Source organism: Molossus molossus, unplaced genomic scaffold (assembly GCF_014108415.1).
Source record: "Molossus molossus isolate mMolMol1 unplaced genomic scaffold, mMolMol1.p scaffold_m16_p_1, whole genome shotgun sequence".
NCBI lineage: Eukaryota > Metazoa > Chordata > Mammalia > Chiroptera > Molossidae > Molossus > Molossus molossus.
The window spans coordinates 5,146,284-5,165,282 of record NW_023425344.1 but is presented as its reverse complement, the minus strand read 5'-3'; the positions used below and the strand labels follow the sequence as shown (position 1 = coordinate 5,165,282).

At 64.3% G+C, this 18,999-nt stretch overlaps 1 protein-coding gene across 1 annotated transcript; it reads left to right on the top strand.

The window, feature by feature from the left end:
• Positions 1 to 1,529: 1,529 nt before the first annotated feature.
• On the top strand, positions 1,530 to 18,912 carry NSG1 (neuronal vesicle trafficking associated 1). Its single transcript, XM_036277136.1, has 5 exons — positions 1,530 to 1,621; positions 1,902 to 2,056; positions 5,234 to 5,350; positions 16,545 to 16,655; positions 18,663 to 18,912. Exons 2-5 carry the CDS (start codon positions 1,928 to 1,930, stop codon positions 18,861 to 18,863), a joined length of 558 nt encoding a protein of 185 aa, XP_036133029.1. The 5' UTR covers positions 1,530 to 1,621; positions 1,902 to 1,927; the 3' UTR covers positions 18,864 to 18,912.
• Positions 18,913 to 18,999: the final 87 nt, after the last annotated feature.

Below are 18,999 nucleotides of genomic sequence, written 5' to 3'. Positions count from 1 at the left end.
CCTGAGGCCCCAGGGTTTCTCCTGACCCCTGACCTTACTGTGGCAGGAGATACCCCCCAGCCGGCACCTGGCAGCTTCTAACTTCTCTCCTCACCTGCCCAGGAAGGGTCAGCGTGTCAGGAGCAGGCCGCCTGGGCTCCACGTAGGAAACCGAACAACTTAGGGACACATGCGCCCTGTTTCAAAGGGCCCTGAGGCCGGTGGCAGGGCCGGCTGCTGGGGCACCAGCCCTCCTGGGCTGCCCTGCAGTCAAAGGCCTGCCGGGGCCTGCGGTGACTGAAGGGATCCAGTGACCTCATCTGGGAAAGGGGCGGGGCCCGCAGGCCAGCGACGGCCAGGGCTCGGGGCTGGGGCCCAGCAGGGCAGAGGCTGTTCCTGCTCTGGGCTCGTGCGTGTGTGTGTGTGGGGGGGTGTCTCGGATGGGAAACGCTGGGCCTGGGCCATCGCCCGGCAAAGGGGGGACCCGGGCACGGGTGTGAGCGTGACTTGGGGAGCACCCACTCTGTGCCTCCGCCGAGCAGGACCTGGTTCCTGGGAGCTCGGGCTGAGATTCCCCGGCCCCTTCCCCCAGCTCCTCCTGCGGCTCCCGCAGCCCGGCCGGTTCCGGGGCTTACAGCGGGCAGCTGCGGCCACGGCCCGGCGGGTGGGGGGACGAGCGGGCAGGCTGAGGCTGCCGGGAGGGGACCTCGGCTTCCTCCTCCGACCAGATCGAAGAAACCTTTCCCTCTCCCTCCAACACGGCTGCTCTCCGCCCTGAGCATCCTCCCGCTGGCTGCCCTGGGGCGTCCCCCGACCCAGGGAGCCGTCCCCAGCTGTGGGGAGCGCTCCACCCACATCTGCATCACCTAACACCCGCACCTCCTCTCCCATCGGTGCCCCCTTTATACAGGGGCGCGCCCTCTTTTTATTGCCTCCTCCCCAACCCAGCTGCGCACCAAGGGAACGGTCCCTGCCATCACCCACCGTCTTCGGTAACCCCCCACCCAAACCCTTCACCGTCCTTCAAGTCTCCCAGGTCGGAGCGGCTGCAGACGGGGCACCCTCCCCCGCTTTCGGGGGGCCCTTTAGCCATAGGATATCCTCCTCTTTTGCTACGACTCGCCTAGCGCCCCGGGCGCCGCCCCAGGGTTGCGCAGCCCTCTTTCCGCGGCCCGCATTCCCGGCCTCCAGCTCCGGGGTGCCCTCCGCCGCGGCGACCCCCATCCGGGCCGCGCTCCCACCTCCCTCCTGGCCCCTTCCCCTCCCGTTTGCGGCGTGGGGTCCCCGGGGAGCGCCCACTCCCGCCCTCCCGGAGCTCCTTTGTGCGCCCCGAGCGCTGCGTCAAGGCGGGGGCGCCGCGGCCACACGCGCACACTCTCCGGCGCACAATTAGCCCCTGGGAGCGGCAGGAAGGAGGCGGGAGGGGAGGAAGGGGAGGGGAAGGAGGGGGGAGGGGGAGGGGGAGGGGGCGCCGGGAGCCCAATCGCTCGCTCCCGCCCCAGCCGCGCGGCACCGCCTCCGCCATTGCTGCGAGCAGAGGGGGACGCGGAGGCTCGGAGCGCGTCGGAGCCCAGACCTGCGGGAGCCCAGACCTGCGGGAGCCCAGACCTGCCGGAGCCCAGACCTGCCGGAGCCGGCGCGGGTGAGTTCGGCGGCCGCGGGGCCGGGGGTCTCCGGGCGCAGCGGCGCCAGCACCGCGGACGCCCGTGGACACGCCGGGAGCGGCAGCGCCCCCTCGTCCTCCCGCGGGGCGGCCCTGCGCCGCCGTCCGCGGACCCGAACGCGTGAAGACACGTTGTCCCCACCCCGGGCGCTGACCGCCGCGTCCTCCTCGCCCTCCCCAGAGAGACGGCGGGAGCTGGCGACGGGGACCGAGGGTGGGTCCTGCTCGCGGTGACTCTCGCCCCGCTCCCCCTCCGCAGGCGGCAGCCTCGGGTCTCCCGGAACCATGGTGAAGTTGGGGAACAATTTCGCGGAGAAGGGCACCAAGCAGGCGCTGCTGGAGGATGGCTTCGACACCATCCCCCTGATGACGCCCCTCGATGTCAATCAGCTGCAGTTCCCGCCCCCGGATAAGGTGAGACGCCCCTCACCCCGCTGCTGGTGCGAACCCCGGAATCTCGGGCGGCGCCGTAACAAAAGAAACCCGCGGCGTGTGCTGGGGACGCGAAGTGGGGCCCGAGAGGGCAGCTCCGTGCACACCGCGGAACGCGCCGGGAAGGGTCCCTCCTTTTACTTAAGTGCGAGTCTCGTCAGACGGACGCCCCCGGCCCCACAGCTGCCGCCCACCCCTGCGCCTCCCTGCGCCTCGCACCAGGCAGCTCTGGGTCTGGGGTGAGCGCAGGCGCCGCTGCCCCGCCAGCCCGGGTGGTTCCGCTTCAGCCGGATTCGCCCCAGTGCGGAGGAGACGCCGGTCTCCGTGGCCAGGTGGCCCTCGGGGGCCGAGCGCCCGCCCGCCGGGCTGGCCGCGGATGCGCAGGCGGTGCGCTCCTACACCCAGCCGCCGCCTTTGTTTCTTCGGTGAATCTCCAGGGCGCCCTCCTGCCCTCGGTGTCGCTGGGGACCCATCCAGGGGGGTTTGTTTTTCGTTTCCCTGAATTGAAAGAATCCTGTCTTTTGTTGGGTTACAGCATCCGATCAAGTAGTTTGTGTTCATTAGGGGTGTTTTCAGGATTTAACACTTAGGATAAATGAGATGTTTAAAAGTCCACACGATGGTACAACACAAACCTGAAACAGTGAACCTGTATCCAGTCTCACCACCTTGCTGCTTCCGAACGACCCCCGCCCCAGCCAGGGGTGAGGTCATCTGTTCCCGGTGAATCCCAGGGAAGTAGTTGGCATTTACTGTGCCATCTAGTCCCGGCGGAGGTCTGGCTCAGGCTCGTGTGGTGATGGCTGGCCCTGGGGTTGGGGGGTCTTCCTGTGATGGGTCCTTCCCTTCCTAGACCATTCCTTTACTGCCAGGTGGGCCCTTTGAGAGGGTCCCTCAGCCCTCCCTAGTGGGCTGATCCCCAGCCGTATTGTCTGTTGGGGAGCGGGCAGGGCTGGAGCCCGGCGGCACAGGTGATTCAGGTCAGGAAGGATCAGCTGGTCACACCTGGGCCTGGCCAAGGTGGAGCCACTGGGGACACGGGTGGTCCAGGAGAGCTTCGCAGGAGGGGCTGGCTGCCCGAGGCCCCCGCTTCGAGCCCCCCCTCCCTGTCCAGACACACCTGCCGGGTCAGCACAGCCTGGCCCCGAGGCCCCCAGCCCCGGAGTGGTGGCCTTCGACCATGCCTACGCCAGGAACGCTGCGCCCGGCAGCCGCGCCGGGTGATTCCCCCCTTCAGTCGGGCCCTCTGTCTCCCTGTCTGTTCCGGTCCAGGACCGGCTGGGACACAGTCGCCTGGCCTTCGTGCAGGTAGGTGGCCCCGACCAGCCAGTGGAGCAGCCCAGGCGGCTCCGAAAGGTCACGAGCCTCCTGCCTTTGGGTGTGTTCAAGCAGAGGGGCCACGAGCAGGAGCGCCCAGAGATGGGGTTCCGCCAGGGACGGGTGGGCTCGAAGACTTCTGAGGTCACAGGAGGAAACTGAGTCTCGGAGCTGCGTTCAGGATGTGCCCAAGGTCACTGGGCTAACGGCCACAGTGCGGGACGCAGCAGCTCCGGCAGGGCCCCTGCTCCGCCCGCTAGAGCAGATGTCGCTCAGACAGGACCTGTCGCCCCAACAGCAGCAACATGTTGCTCACAGCCTGGGTCCAGGGAGGTGAGGTCACCTGTCCCAGGCGACCATAGCCCCAGGGCTGATAGTGTCAGCGCAGTCTGTTCTGGGAACATGTACCGAGTGCGAGGCTCTGGGGGCCCCTTGGCGCGGGTCAGCACAGAGCCCGCGGCAGGGTCAGGTCACGTCCCTGCTGTCAGCCAAACGCCGACGGCACCAACCGGGGTCTCTGCTCCACGGGCTTCAGCCCCCCAACTCTGCTGACGCTACAGGCAGCCGCCACCATCACCCACGTGACAGGTGTGGAGAAGAGCGCGGGGAGTCGAAGGGACTTGCCCAAGGTCACTCCCCCGTGGTGGCAGAAACAGGCTGAACCCAGGCTGAAGGCCTGCACGGGGCTGAGGTGCTGTGGATGGATCCCCTCGCCTCGAAGGGCCCGCTGAGATACAGGCAAGGACCCTGAGGTCCCCAGGGGCCAGGTGTGTGCTAAGGTCACAGGGCTAGTCAGGAAGAGTTGGGATTTCGGCGGACGGCAGGGTGGCACCCCGGCTGCCGTGCCCAGCATGCCTTCCCCTTGCACGGGGAGGAGGGAGGAGAGGGAAAGCAGGAGCGTGGGTACGGGGGTGTGCCCGGGAGGCCCAGCCTGGACCCCCTTCTCCCCGAGTCTGGTCCCGAGTTGCAGCTCAGTGAGAACCCTTCTAGCTGCCTGCCCGGGGACGGCCGTGTGACCTGATGGGTTTTTCTCATCCTGCCCAGTGAAGGGGCATTGCCATGGGGGTGCTCTCCAGTCCAACAGCCACTTCTGGTCCCCGCTCTGGGAGTGGGGGCTTGGGGACTAGAGACGTGTGAGCCCTGGACACTGCTTCTGAACGCCTCCTGGTCCGGGGGTCAGGGTCAGAAGCAAGCAGTCCCTGGCAGCAGGGTGTGGTGAGGGCCGTGCTGGTGAGGAGACAGCGTCCGAGGCAGGGTTCGGCTGGAAGGCCAGGGCTTCCTCGCGCTGGTGAGGATGGGTGGAGGGTCTGCGTGGGACAAGGCAGGGCAGGTGTCCTGGTTGGAAAAGCATCTCCCACCTCACAGTAGAGGGAGGAGGATGGTGGGGTGCAGACAGATGGGCCCAAAGTCATTTCCTTGAAGGCTGGTCCTGCTTCGTGCTGGTCCGGGAGGGAGACGTGCCCTCAGACCGTCTCGTTTCACCCGTGGCTGCTCCCAAGGACCCACGCAAACCAGAGCGCCCTCGGCCTCCTGGGCCGGGGAAGGGCCCGCGATGAGCCTGGTCTGATGCCCAGCGCCCTGCTGAGTCCTGTTGGCGCCACCTGCTGGCTGTGTGGCCTTGGCCAAGGACCTGACCTGCTCTGCCTCTCAGTTACCACCCCTGCCGTCAGGATTGTCCCTGGTGACCCCTCTGAGTCCTGGCACCACGGAGCTGGCCAGCGCGCGGTGGCCGTTCTGCTGACTCTTTAAGTCCAAGTGTCCGCGGATGTGTCCCCTTTGGGCAGGTGTCTGATGACCCCTGGCTACACCACTGACCAGACCTTTGTTTCTTTCCTGGACAAGGTGGTGGTGAAAACCAAGACTGAATATGAACCTGACCGCCAGAAAGGCAAAGGGCGTGTCCACAAAATAGCTGAGTTCACCGTCAGCGTCACCGACAGCATGTCCGAGAGGTTTAAGGTGAGTGGCCCGGGGCAGGGAGAAGCTGCTGGCCCTCGGGAGGGTCCCGAGCTCAGAGGTGGCCGGGAAGCGGCTGGGACAGGGCGAGACACCCCTGATCTGGACCGACCCAGCCGTGCTAAACCTCCTCGTGGTTTAAAAGTGTCTCCGTTTCTTCATCTTCCCAAACGATCACGTGTTACTCGGTCCTAGTAACCAGGGAAACCCACCCTGAAACCCTTAGACAAAGGTCGTAGACAGGAAAACCGTCAGCAGACACGGACTCTTGGCCTAGCGGCCCCAGGAAGGAAGCAGACAGCGTGCGAAGGGCCGTCGCCGGCTTGCGGCCAGCCAGACAGGTCTGGCCCTCACTGCCGGGCCAGTGCATTTTGCAGATGGGAAATCGAGGCTCGGAGCGTCCAGCGTCCGGGCCGTGGCGTCCAGCCTGTCCTTGCCGCCCCGAGGCGGGTGGAGGGTGAGGCTGGTTGGCCCTCGGCCTCGTCACTTCGGGAGGGAGCCTCGTGGGCAGCTTTCCGGGCAGACGCAGCTCCTGGCCGGTGGGTGCCCTCCAGGCCGGGCTCTGAGGGCGCTGACGGTGCTGCTCGGGGAGCAGTCGGGGTGTTCTGGAAGCTGGCTCCTTGGGAAGCCGGGAGATGGTGAGCTGGTGGCCCTCAGCAGCCGGGAAGGGGTGCCAGGCCCCGAGAGCGGCCCTGTGGCTGTCGTGCGGGCCCCCGCACCTGCAGGGACGTGCGTTTGCACGCGGGTCCTGTCTCAGCTCCAGGCAGCAAAGCCCGAGGAGGTGAGGGGCTTTGCAGGTGGCTGGGGGAGCCAGGGCGTGGCCTTAATCCTTCCCCTCCCCTCGCTGGGCTGGAGAAAACCCCGCAGAGGTGCTGGGGGAGGGCTGTTCGTGAGTCAGCTCACCCCCCACAGCCCTGCCTGGAGGTGACTGGTTAGTGCCGCCCATTCTGCAGGTGGGGAGGTGGAGGCACAGAGGTCTGCGGCCGAGGTTCCTGCTGGGGTCTGAGGGGACCTACAGGCTGATGCTGGCTTGGCTGTGACAGTCATGGCTGGGACCAGGTCTCATTCAGCCAAGGTCAGTACTGCCCCTTCTCGCTGGCCAGCCAGCTTAGCCTCCCGCCGCCCCTTCTGTGCTCTGGAACCGTCTCCTGGTTGAGGTGGACATGACCGCGATTTGAAGGTCACGACAGCCATCATTCCCACGGTGGACACCACCTGGACACCTGAGAGTCTGGGTCTCCCGCCCCTGGTTCGACCGCTGCCTCTCCCAGCGCCGGCGCTCTATTCACAGGGCACTTGAATGGCTGTCTCTTCATCTGCTGAGCGTCCACTGGGCGCAGGCTGTCCCCCAGCTCCGATGTCCTTCACCTGTGCTTCCCCGTGCGCTCATCTGGTGCAGGTCCCTAGCTCCCTCGTTTAGGGCACGGGTGACGCACCTTGGCCAGCCGCTCTCAGCAGCCACAGCTGGGCCTCTGGGTGGTTACCCAGCTCCCGTTGCCCAGAGCCCAGGCTCAGAAGGCCTGTGTCTGTCCCAGGGGACTGGCTGCTCCCTGCGCGGGGTGTTAAGGGGATGAGTGCAGGTGGCACCCAGTACACCCCTCTCCCCAGCCCCGGACGTGCCCAGGCAGGCGTGTGCACATGCCCGGTACACCCCTCTCCCCAGCCCTGGACGTGCCCAGGCAGGCGTGTGCACACGCCCAGTACACCCCTCTCCCCAGCCCCAGATGTGCCCAGGCAGGCGTGTGCACATGCCCAGTACACCCCTCTCTCCAGTCCGGACGTGCCCAGGCAGGCGCGTGCACGCGCTCAGCATCTACAGCCCCTTAGGGTTCACAGGTGAAACCGTTGGTCAGGTGGCCCCGGCAGAGGCAGGGGTGCTCCCCACAACTCCGGGCCTGTCCAACAACCTCCTGCACACGCATCTCCCACAGGCCTCACCTCCCACGGGCCCCACCTCCAGCTCCCACACCCCACCCCGCACCCCATCCACCTCAGTGCCAGCTCAGCGGCACTCACCCCGGGAAGCCTCTGGGGACTAGCCTCCCCCCGTTGCCCGGTGAAGGAGAGGGTAGCCCGACATTCGCCGAGTGCCCCATGAGCCACGCTGGCCCCTTCAGTCCTCGTAAAAACCTCGTGACATATGCACCGTGATCATCTCCGTTTCACAGTGGAGGGAAACTGAGGCACAGGGCACGCACTCAGGCAGCTTGCCCTTGGCTGTGACACCTGAGGTCACGTGGCTTCTGGGAGCACGAGTTGTCCCGGGGAGCCCCACCCCAGGACACCCTTCAGGCTGCCGGTTCTGCTTCAAGGGACCTCCCCTAGGCTCACCGGAACCCTTCCGGCCCTGAGCCACAGGGACCCGGTCATCGTCCTCCAGAGCCTTGCGCTGTGTGGCCGGCAGCCAGGCCCCGTCTCCCCGTGCGATCCCGGCTCCGCCCTCTCTGCCCCGTGTCCTGGCCCCAGCCGCTCCCTCCTCTGAGGGCTGTTGTGTCCTCAGCCCATGTGTCTCTTCCGGCGTGAGGCCTGTGGCCAGGTGTCCTGGCGAGGTCAGCAGAGGCCCTGAGTTAGGGACTGGGAGTGGGGTCAGGGCATGTCGCCCGAGACCACCTCCACTGGAAGCGAAGGCCAGGGACCCCCGGTGCAGACTCGTCCTCAGCGCCTGGGTGCCAGGCAGGACGAGCTCAGGACACCTTCCCTCCCCGGTGCCAGAGGCCCTGCCCGCAGGCCCTTGTGTGGGGCTCCCTCAGGCCCTGCGTGGGTGCGCCCTTCATAGGAGCTGCTGTCACTTCCCCCAGTGGGGCCGGGAGTGGCCGGTTGACCGGGGACTAGCCTCACACCCAGAGGCCCCTCTTGCCTGTAAACAGGGAAGGAGGTCCACCTGCCCTCCTGTGGGGGCGGCTGGCTGGGTGGGGCGCTCCTGACACGGGCAGACCGCCGTCCTCTTGCTCATGGCCGCCTCCGGGGGTGCCCGGCCCGCCATCTCCTTCGGCTGTGGAGCAACAGGTAAACGTCTCCTTTGTCTCAGGCGTGTGGTTGGGGCGCGAGGCCCTTGGAGCCTGGTCTTTGTGCTGCTGGATGGCGTCCGGAGACTAGATGTCCTTTGGACGTTACTTATGGTGATCGCTGGGGGATTCATCTCTTGGCCCCAAGGTTGCTAGGCTGGTTGCTAGGTGACTGCTGACTGGGGCCACACAGGCCGCTCGGTGAAGCGGAAAGGCCGGCTCCGTCCGTCCGAGGCTTTGTGCCGAGAGCAACGTTGCCCTAAATTGTGCATTTGGACTCGCCCTGCAGAGCAGGGTGTTGGGGTGCTCGGGGGCTGCTTGCCACCCTCTCCCGTCTTCGGTGATGCCGGGGCCACGACCTGGCAGACTGAAGGGGGTCCCTGCAGGGGTCCCCGGGAGGGAGCTGCTCACACGCAGGTCTGGTGCCATCTTTGGGAGGGACTGCCCCCTGCCCCCCCCCCCCCCCCCCCCCGTCGCCTTCAGGGCTGTGAGGAGCCTGAGATCGGCCCGTGAGAAGGTCTTTCCCAGTCAGCACGGAGGGAGGACATTCTCGAACAGGCCACGTGTGTGGCGGGACCCCGTGGGCATGCGATGCTGTGGGGGCTGGGGGGTCTGTGCACCCTTCACACACGCGTCTGTGGGTGGTTCATCTCTCGCGTCCTCGATGACCTTGAGCAACCCTCCGGGAATCCCGGGAGCGCTCAGACGCAGTTGTTGAATATGTATGAACAGCGACAGCTCCGTGGGCGCCTGGTGGTGCCCGGGGGCTCCTGCGGGTGCACTAGGCGCACATGACCCCCACTGGGTGGCCGTGGGGCGCGGGTGCCAGTTCCGAGGGTGCAGAGCCCACATTCTCTGGCTCAGCTGTCAAGTGGGGCTTCCTCCAGAACATCGCGAGTGGGCTGAGTCATCTGGGGGGGGGGCTGTGTTCACTTTTGGTGGGTTACCTGAAATATCGTTGTAAACATTGGTGTCAGGATCCGTGTTTTTCTTGGGGTGTTTTCCTGCATCTCAGTGGAAATGCACGTCTCTCCCTCACCCAGGGCGGGCGGACGGGGACAGGGATAACAGCGCGGCCACCACCAACCCCGTGCCCACCCGCCCGGCTTCACTAGGAGTTCGGTCTCAGCCAGTCTCACAGTTCGGTCGGAGCCACCCTGCTCTTGCTGTCCCGGTGTCGTGGGGGTTACAGTCAGAGAGGTCGGGGTCACCCAGCTAGCCGCGGCGGAAGGAGATTGGGGCCGTCTCTCCGCCGTGGAGCCCACCCCGCTCACCCCCACACCCACGGCTGCACGGGCTCGGGGGGGACCCTCCCCTGCTGCAGACATGGAGGGCCCCAGGAGGAGAGGAGACCCAGGCCAGGGGGAGCAGGGGGAACACAGCAATCCCATGCCGCTCCAGCCCCTCATCCCTCCGACGGGCACGTCCTCGTCCCAGCGCTCGGGGACATTCAGAGAACGGGTCGTGGGCAGGGCCTTCCTCGTGAGCAGAGGGGCCCAGGCGGGGCAGTCTGGGGGACAGTGGACACAGTCAGTGCCCTTGGATGCCAGGCAGGACTGTCAGCCAGGACTGTCCTAGCACCCAGGACACGCAGTCCCTTCCTCACAAACTCATGCTGATGTTCACCCCAAGGTCATGTCCTGTTTGCTCTCCGTTTCTGGGTGACACTCCGGAGACCTCTGGGCAGGCCACGCTGGCCTGGGCTCACTGTCTTGTCCTGTGCCTCCGCCCATTTTTCTAAATTGTAAAATACACATTACGATGTACCGTTTTAAGGTGTTCGATCCAGTGATTTAGTACATTTGCAGTGTTGTCCGGCCATCGCCACGGTTCCCTCCCTCAGCCCCAAGCAGCTGCTTGCCAGTCTGCCTTCTGCCTCAGGAGTTCCGTTCTGCACGGTTCACGAAGTGGAGTCCTACGTGGGAGGCCTCTGTGGCTGCTGCTCTTGCTCAGCAGCGTGTTTTCAGGGCCCACCCATGTTGACCCAGGTGTCAGCGTTTCATTCCTTTTCATGGCCGAGTAATATTCCATGATCCTTGAAACTCAGGCAGGAGACCACGGGATGAGGTCACAGCCGCGCCACAGGGGTGGGCACTCGCTCCTGTGTCCTCTGGCTGTGGCCCTGGGCGGCCTGGACGCCCTGCTGTGGGCAGTGGGCTTCTGGGGACAGTGGGGGCAGGGGAGGGCCCCATGCCTGTGCGTTCATGTCACCGGAGCGGCTGAAGCCTCCGAGTCCTCTGAGTCCTGCTGAAATGCACAGGACACTACAAACAGGACTGCAGAGAAAACCACGTCTGTTGAAATGCTGTTATGAACATACTGCAAACAGATTTGAGAGAATGAGATCTTGTGAAGACTGTGATCTCAGAGCAGCGCCGGGAGCAGACACGTCCCGAGGTCTTGGCAGGAACTGCCACGTGACGTGGGAACACCGGTGGCTGGCACTGTGGGTGGCAGCCACGTGACCACTGCTCCCCGAGTTTACCACCTGCAGGAAAAAGCGGGAGAGCCTGCACCCGACAGACTATCCAACGCTGCTGAAGGGAATGAAGAAGACCCTCGCTGCAGAGACCACCTGTGCCGGCGGGCAGGAAGGCCTGTTAGGACGGAACACCTCCCAGCTGTCTGCAGGGTCACTGCAGCCCCCGTCGAGATCCCAGTGGCTTTTGCAGAAATGGGTATTCCAAGGGTCCTGAACAGCCAAAGCAACCTAGGAAACAGACCGGTTCGGAGGACTCACCGGCCCAATTGGAGAACTCACTGCGAAACGACAGCGGTCCGTCTCTGGTGCGGGCATCGGCAGACACAGAAAGCAGTGGGGAAGGACAGGGTCCGGGGATGAGCCGTGGCCCCCGGCTGCGCGGTGCAGCTAGTTGGAGTGTTGTCCCGTACACCAAAAGGTTGCGGGTTCAATCCCCGGTCGGGGCACATCCCTAGGTTTTGAATTTGATCCCTGGCCAGGGCGAGTACGGGAGGCAACTGATCGATGTTCCTCTCTTACATCGATGTTGCTTTCTGTCTCTCTGACTCGGTTTCTCTAAAAAAAAAAACAAATCAATAAAAACATACCCTCAGGTGAGGATAAAAAAAAACACATAGTGTCCTGTGCATTTCAGCAGGACTTGGAGGACTTGTAGGCTTCAGCCGCTCCGGTGACATGAACGCACAGGCATGGGGCCCTCCCCTGCCCCCCATTGTCCCCGGAAGCCCACTGCCCACAGCAGGGCGTCCAGGCCGCCCAGGGCTACAGCCAGAGGACACGGGAGCGAGTGCCCACCCCTGTGGCGCAGCTGTGACCTCATCCCGTGGTCTCCTGCCTGAGGTTCAGGGATCATGGAGACTCCGCCCCAGCGCCATAATCGACGGCAAACTCCTGTCCCTCTGCCGCTGGCACCCTCCTGCGCCGTGAGCAATGCTGACTGGTTCCGGGGGCCACTGCCTCCAGGTCCTGCGATGCCTGGGGCTGTCTGGGCTCCTGCCTGCTGGTGAGGGGCGCAGGGCCTCCGTCCCCTGGCCACGCCCTCCTGCAGGACACGGGATGCTCCGGGACACCGTGTCCTCGGAGGCCGGAGGGCTTTGGCACAGCCCTTTCTGCCTCTGGGGACGCCCTCTCCCTGCTCCCGATGAGCTCCTCCTCCTCCTCCGAGACCAGGGGCCCCCCCGGAAGCCTCCCCCCCACAGGGGCGGGTCCTCTGTGCCGTCCTGCCTTCCTCCCGCAGTGCCTGCCCTGTGCCCCCTCAGCGGAGGCCAGGGCTGACGCGGCGGGGCCTGGACACTCCGAGGTGGCCGCCGGCGCTCCCGCGATGTCCACCAGCACCGGGGTCTGTCGGTGGGCGGTGCAGGGCCGGGCCGACATGTGCGCCTCTGTGGGCCCCTTCCGCCTAAAAGCCACACGCATGTGACGGCTGCCTGGACCTGAAGACGAAGGTAAGCCAGGACGGAGTCATTGTTGTAGTAGGTTTCTTTCTGGTGTTGAAGCAAAATTGAAAACCATTTTCTTGGGCCACTAAAAGCATCGGACCTGTGTCCACGACAGACGTGGGCCCTGAGACAGGCCTGCTTCTCCCAGCCAGGGGGTCAGGCTGGGGTCAGACGCGGTCCGTCCAGCCACCCAGGCTCTTGGGCGCCCGGGGCCCGTCCCACCTCCTTCCCACAGGTGCTCATTTCTTAGTAACACCGGAGGAAGGCGCCCTGCGAACCCGCCCGAGCAGTGGCTGCCCTGAGACGGGGACAGCGCCCAGGCCGAGAGCCGTGGGCAAGAGGACCTACCTCGTGTGGGACACATGCCCCGTGGGGCAGTGTGAACAGAGCCGTAGGCTGGGGCCACCCCTGGCCTCCATCTCCGCTGCAAAGACCCTATTTCCAAATACGGGCACGGGGACCGGGACAGGGCTTCTGCATCTGTCGGGACACCGTCGAGCCCACCTCCTTCAGCGGTCCCAGCACCTGAGGCTGACAGCAGGCTCTTGATCCTGCCGTCCTGATGGGTGCGCAGGGGAGTGACTGGCACTGCCCCCCTCGGGGTGAGACACGGGCGGCCTGTGTGGTCGCTCAGCTGGCAGCGGGCAGAGCCGGGAACCAATTCTGAGCCCGTTGGGGATCCTTCTGGAAAGGCCTGTGCTCTCCTCGGGCCCCGATAACCACGGTGGGGACACCACGCCACGTGGTGAAGTGCACGCCCCCTGCAGGTCGCTGGTTGTAGAGGGCACGCGGACGCCAAGGCACAGGCTGCAGGGAAGGGCCGCGGCCTCCTGCTGACCCCGGGACCTTTCCTCGCCCGTCTCCCTCGACTACTCCAAGGGCTGTCGTGGTCTCGTTTCCGTCTGTGAGCTCCTTGGCCACCAGGCCGGAATCCTGGGTGGAAGGCCCAGGCCACGGTCCAGGAGGAGAGGCCTGAGAAGGTGGTTCCCACAGCCCTGCGGGGAGCCGGGTTATTTTTAACCCAAGCAGATGGAGTGCTCCCAGCCAAACCGCGGAGGCTTCCCAAGGCAAGGGACAGGTTTTAAGGATGCCCCCTTTCCAGGACTGGAGATCAGATCATTATTTATTATTTATTTATTTTTATTGATTGATTTTAGAGAGAAAGGGAGAGACAGAAACATCGATGAGAGAGAACATCGACTGGCCGCCTCCTGCACGCCCCCCACTGGGGATCGGGCCCACAACCTGGGCATGTGCCCTGACTGGGAATCGAACAGGCGACCTCTTGGTGCACGGGTCTACGCTTAACCACTGAGCCACACCAGCCGGGCTATTATTATTATTATTTTTTAGATTGAGATACAATTAACATGTGTTAGCTTCAGTGTATAACATAACGATTCACTGTCTGTGTGTGTTGTGCAGTGACCACCACGGCAAGTCTAGTTAACCTCTACCTCACATAGGTGACGTAGAGGTTTCTCGTGACGAGGAATTTTAAGATCTGTCTTAGCGACTTCCAAATACACACAGTACTGTTACCGTAGCGCCCCGCTGTCCATCACACCCAGGACGTACACTGGGCCCCTCCATCCAGAGGACAGTTCCTATGAACCTGCTGTAAGCTGGGACACGGCCGAAAGCCAAGAAGCCGTCCCATCCCTTCATATGGGAACATTCGGAGCACTCCCGGGCCCCAGCCGCGGGCGCTGTCTCGGCTTTGTGGTCTAACCGCTCATTCAGTTTTATGCGGAACATAACACCGGTACGCGCTCACACCGGTACGCGCTCACACGGGTACGCGCTCACACGGGTACGCGCTCACACCGGTACGCGCTCACACGGGTACGCGCTCACACGGGTACGCGCTCACACGGGTACGCGCTCACACCGGTACGCGCTCACACCGGTACGCGCTCACACGGGTACGCGCTCACACGGGTACGCGCTCACACCGGTACGCGCTCACACGGGTACGCGCTCACACGGGTACGCGCTCACACCGGTACGCGCTCACACGGGTACGCGCTCACACCGGTACGCGCTCACACGGGTACGCGCTCACACGGTACGCGCTCACACGGTACGCGCTCACACGGGTACGCGCTCACACGGGTACGCGCTCACACCGGTACGCGCTCACACGGGTACGCGCTCACACCGGTACGCGCTCACACGGGTACGCGCTCACACCGGTACGCGCTCACACCGGTACGCGCTCACACCGGTACGCGCTCACACGGGTACGCGCTCACACCGGTACGGGTACGCGCTCACACCGGTACGCGCTCACACCGGTACGGGTACGCGCTCGGAGGCTTTTCTGACAGCTCGGGCACTTCTTGCTAACCGGTGCGGAGGAAGTCGGGAGAACGCTGATGCTCAGACTCCACTCAGCCCTGCCGGCTGGGTGCTGGGTGCTGGGTGCTGCTGGGCCGGGTCCCGGGGAAGGAGCTCGGCGGACGCAAGCTGCTGGGGCACCGCCGCCCGTCATGGCTCCCTGCACACCGGACGGCAGCGTTGCTTCTGCTGTTCGCCTTTGGTCACGAGAGTGAGTTCTCTTCCGATCTCTCGCAGTGAGGACAGGTCCCAATGAGGGTCTTTCCTGAGAGCGAAGTGGCCTAACGTTGGAGAAGCAGGGACCCCTTGTGACTGGGAGTTTGTACGGTTGACCTTTTATTCACCCAGTTGTATCCTGCAACTTCCCTGCACTGCTGATTGATTCTAAGAGTTTTAGGTGGAGTTTTAGGGTTTTCCTTGTACAGGATCGTGTCCCCTTCAGGTAGTTACAGTTTCTTCCTTTGCAGCCTGAGTGCTGTGTCTTCCTTGCCCAGAGGGGACTTGGGTACTTGAGTAAGCGGTGAGAGTGGGCGTCCTTGTCCCAGCCCGGCCCTTGAGGGGAAGCGCCCTGCTTCTCACTGTTGAGAGTGACCTTAGCTGTGGGATGCTGGGGTGATCTCTGTTATGTTAGATGTTCCCTCTGTACCCACTTTGTTGAGAGTTTAGGTCACAGATGGATGTTGGTGGGATTTTGTCAGAATTTTTCTGCACCCACTGAGGAGGTCATTCGGCGTTGACCCTTCGTTAATGTGCCACGTCACGGCGGCTGATCTGTAGCTGCTGAGCCGTCCCGGCCCAGGATCCTTCTACTGTGCTGTTTTCAACTTGCTGGTTTTGTTGCGATCATATGCTAACAGGGCTTAGCCTGTTGTGTGCCACGGACCTCTCGTAACGTTTACTAACACCCCAAATGAAGCAGGAAAGGTTACAGAGGAGGCACGGACAGGCAGGAGCCCAGGCCCGAGGAGCTGAGTGACAGAGCCTGGCGGCAGGGCTGTGTTGTGACGTGACCTCTCTACCGCCTCCCGAGCACTGAGCCAGCGGGGTCCCTGCTCTTGTTGGAAAGGCCTGGACCTGCCCTGCGCCCCCTCCCCTTTACGAACAACTTGACCTCCTGGGACCAGGTGGCCGTGTCCCTGCCACTGGAACCGGATGGCACCTTCCCCGTTGGCACTTTCGACCCTGATGAGCTGTGGCTCCATCCCGTCAGCCTTCTGGCTCCAGGCAGGGGGTTTGGGGTCCACATGCAGTGCAGTCTGTCCAGACGAGCTCGTCTGGCCCTTGGAGGGTGACAGCTGGACAGTGAGCACCGTCCAGGCCAGACCCAGTGTTGTTGTGTCCCCATGCCCCTGCCCTCCAGCGGGGCAGGCCCCTCCGCCTCCATGCATTTATCTGCGAAGGTCAGCTGAGCGCATACTGTGCCGGGCTGGGTGCGCCACCTGCAGCAGGTCCTCATGCTCACGGAGGCGGCCGTGGTGGGACAGACGCACGGAGCACGAGGATGCTGGCGAGGGTGAGGTCTGGGCCCAGGTCTGCCTTCCCTGCTCAGCTGGCCCCAGCTCAAGGGCACAGCCAGCATCCAGGGCTCAGGAGACGCGTCACCTTGGTGACTGGCGGCAGTCGGAGGGGCAACCATCAATCACGTGTCTGAGTGTCCATGAGGCCTGATCATATTTGTACCCAGAGCTCTCAGAGGGCCTGGAATGCTCAAGGTAGTAATTTATAGAAGAAAGGTGACATGTGAATACGGCGAAAACGAAGTGGTACAAAATGTCCGGTGGAAAGGGATTCTGCTCCCTCATTCCGAGGCCTCCTGGGTGCTTCCTTCTGGATGCAGTCTCTGCACACGCTGGTGTGCATGTGTGTGTGCGCGTGTGCGCGCCCGCCCCAGCACGGGGTTCCCCGCCGCCCTGACGCCCCTCTGCCCGCAGGTCTCTGTGCTGGTCTTCATCGCCCTGGCCTTCCTCACCTGTGTCGTCTTCCTGGTCGTCTACAAGGTGTACAAGTACGAACGCCTCTGCCCTGATGGCTTCATCCTCAAGGTAAGCCCCTCCCCCACACCCGTGTCCCTTGACCTCACGGCAGCCGAGGGACAAGCACTCAGCGGCTGCAGCCAAGGCCAGCGAGGGGCCATGGGAAAGGTTCCCGTGGAAGGACACTCCTGGGGAGGACCTGAGTATGGGGCACAGAGGAGGAGGGACCATCAGCCTCTGGGTGGGGAGGGCGGCCCACGGCCACAGGGACCTGGGAGCAGGCTGGCACAGAGTGCTCCCCACGGCCTGCCCCTCCTCCTGCCTCACGTGGCCACACTCGCGCACACCCCTTTGCTGGTGGTGCTCATCCCACCAGGCCGGGTGCTGGGTGAGGGGTGAGGCGAGGCTGGGGGGGCCGGCGCTTGCTGTGCGGGCTCCCACCCTCGGGGTGTCGGCACCGCTGGGTCCTGAACGGTTCAGACCAGGGAGGAGGGGCTGCTCCAGGGTGCCTGACACTGAGCACGTGCACGGACCAGCTTCCACGGACCAGCTTGGTCTGGTGTGGCTCACGTGAGGGACGCAGGTCCTGGCTGAGTTAGTAGGGGAGGCTGGGGTCCGCGGTCCGGCACTGACCCTCTTCCTCCTCCGTGCGGCTCCCTGACCTTCTCCGAGGGAGCCCTGCAGGGACCTGGGGAAGTGCAGCCGGCACAGCCCCCCCCCACCTGGGCGTCAGAGCCTTCGCTGGGCTGGCAAAGGGCCCTTGGCTGGGGCAGTGCCCGCACTTCCCGGTGCCCTGATGGGAAAGGGCTTCCCCCTGGTGCGCCCTGTGCTGTCCATCTGTTCTGCCCGCCGTGTGGCCTTGGGCCCGCCCTGGCTTCTCACCGGAGCCCCTGTAGGCCTCCTGCAGTCCTCACAGCAGTCTGGAAGGTGCAACTCGTGCGCCCCACGATAAAGACGGGGACTGAGGCTCAGAGAGAGCATGACCTCCAGAAAACCCGGGCGCCCCGAGCTGAGCTCCCCCAGCTCCCGCACTGCAGGTGAGGGGCAGTGCCTGCCTCTGCCAGTTCCTTCTGGAAGCAGCTCTCGGAGGGCTGGCAGCTACTTCGATCCTGGCCCTTCGGGCTCAGTGAGCCGGTGGGGAGGAGCCCTCTCCATGGGCCGGCTGGCAGGGGGGCATCCCGTCTGCACTGACCAGGTGGCAGGAGACTCCGACGGGGGGCAGCAGCATTGGGAATGCTGGGGGGGGGGTGTCTCCTTCTAAAACTCTGCAGGATGCCGGTGCCCTATGCCCCCTCCCCACAAACCATGACCCCTCCTTCACCTGCCCACCATCTCCCCAGACCCAGAAGCAATGAACTGTCGCCTGTGGGCCAGGCACTGGACCAGGGTGGACACCGTCACGCATGGATGGTCAAGGAGCAGCAGCCTTGGGCCCCAGACTTGACAAGTTCACGAGAGCTGTGGACTGGCCTCCCACAGAATGCCCAGACAATTCCACCTGTAACCCTCGGCTTTCTGCCTTCTGAAACCTCCCCACCCCCCTGCCCTGACCTCTGGCCTGTAGGGATGGGACAGAGCCTCTTCCTTTATAGGGGACAGCCCCACACCCCCCAGTGTGCCCCCTTGAGGTCCTCAGTGACTTCCTGCCTTGCTCCGGAATGCAAGGTCACACTCCCAGCAGGCCCTGCCGGTGTGGCCTGACCCTTGGACCCCCGCCTGTCCCCAGTGCTTTGTCACAGTCCCCACGTTTGCTCCAGCCAGCAGCCTTCCGCCCCCAGCGGCCCCCTTTGCCCCCTGCCCCCCATCATCTGGTAAGGCCTGCTAGGGACCCGCCACAGGAAGCCTGCCTTCTTCCTCCCTTGTTGGAATGTACTCTGGTGGACGTGTCCACAGCTGCTGTTCCAGATTTACAGTAGGTGACACCTGGCACAGGGCTCCCGTGGAGGAGGAAGGCACCCTGGGTGCCCACCCCTGCCATGCGAGGTTGACAGCTGTCCTGTGGGGACTTAGGGCCACACGCCCAGGCAGGAGCGCCCTGGAGTCACTCCCCCCCCCCCATGGCCCCTTGTCTTCCAGAATGCCCAGTGTGTCCCCAACGGCTTGGCGGCCTACTACGCAGAGCAGGGCCCGCACTCCCCGGACAAGTTCTACGCGGCCGTGAACCACTATGACCTGGCCAAGCAGAGCACCGCACGCTCCGTGTCGCCCTGGGTGTCCGTGCTGTCGGAGGAGCAGCTGTCGGAGCAGGACACGGAGGCCGCTGAGAAGTCAGCTTAGCAACGTGGGCAGGTTCCTTACGGAGTGTCACCTGAAGGTAACGAAGGGACTCGGAGGGACATTTCATTAACTATAATTACCGGTAATTTAGAGGTTACTCATTATGGTGCAACCGCTTCTGTTTGCTAATGCTGCT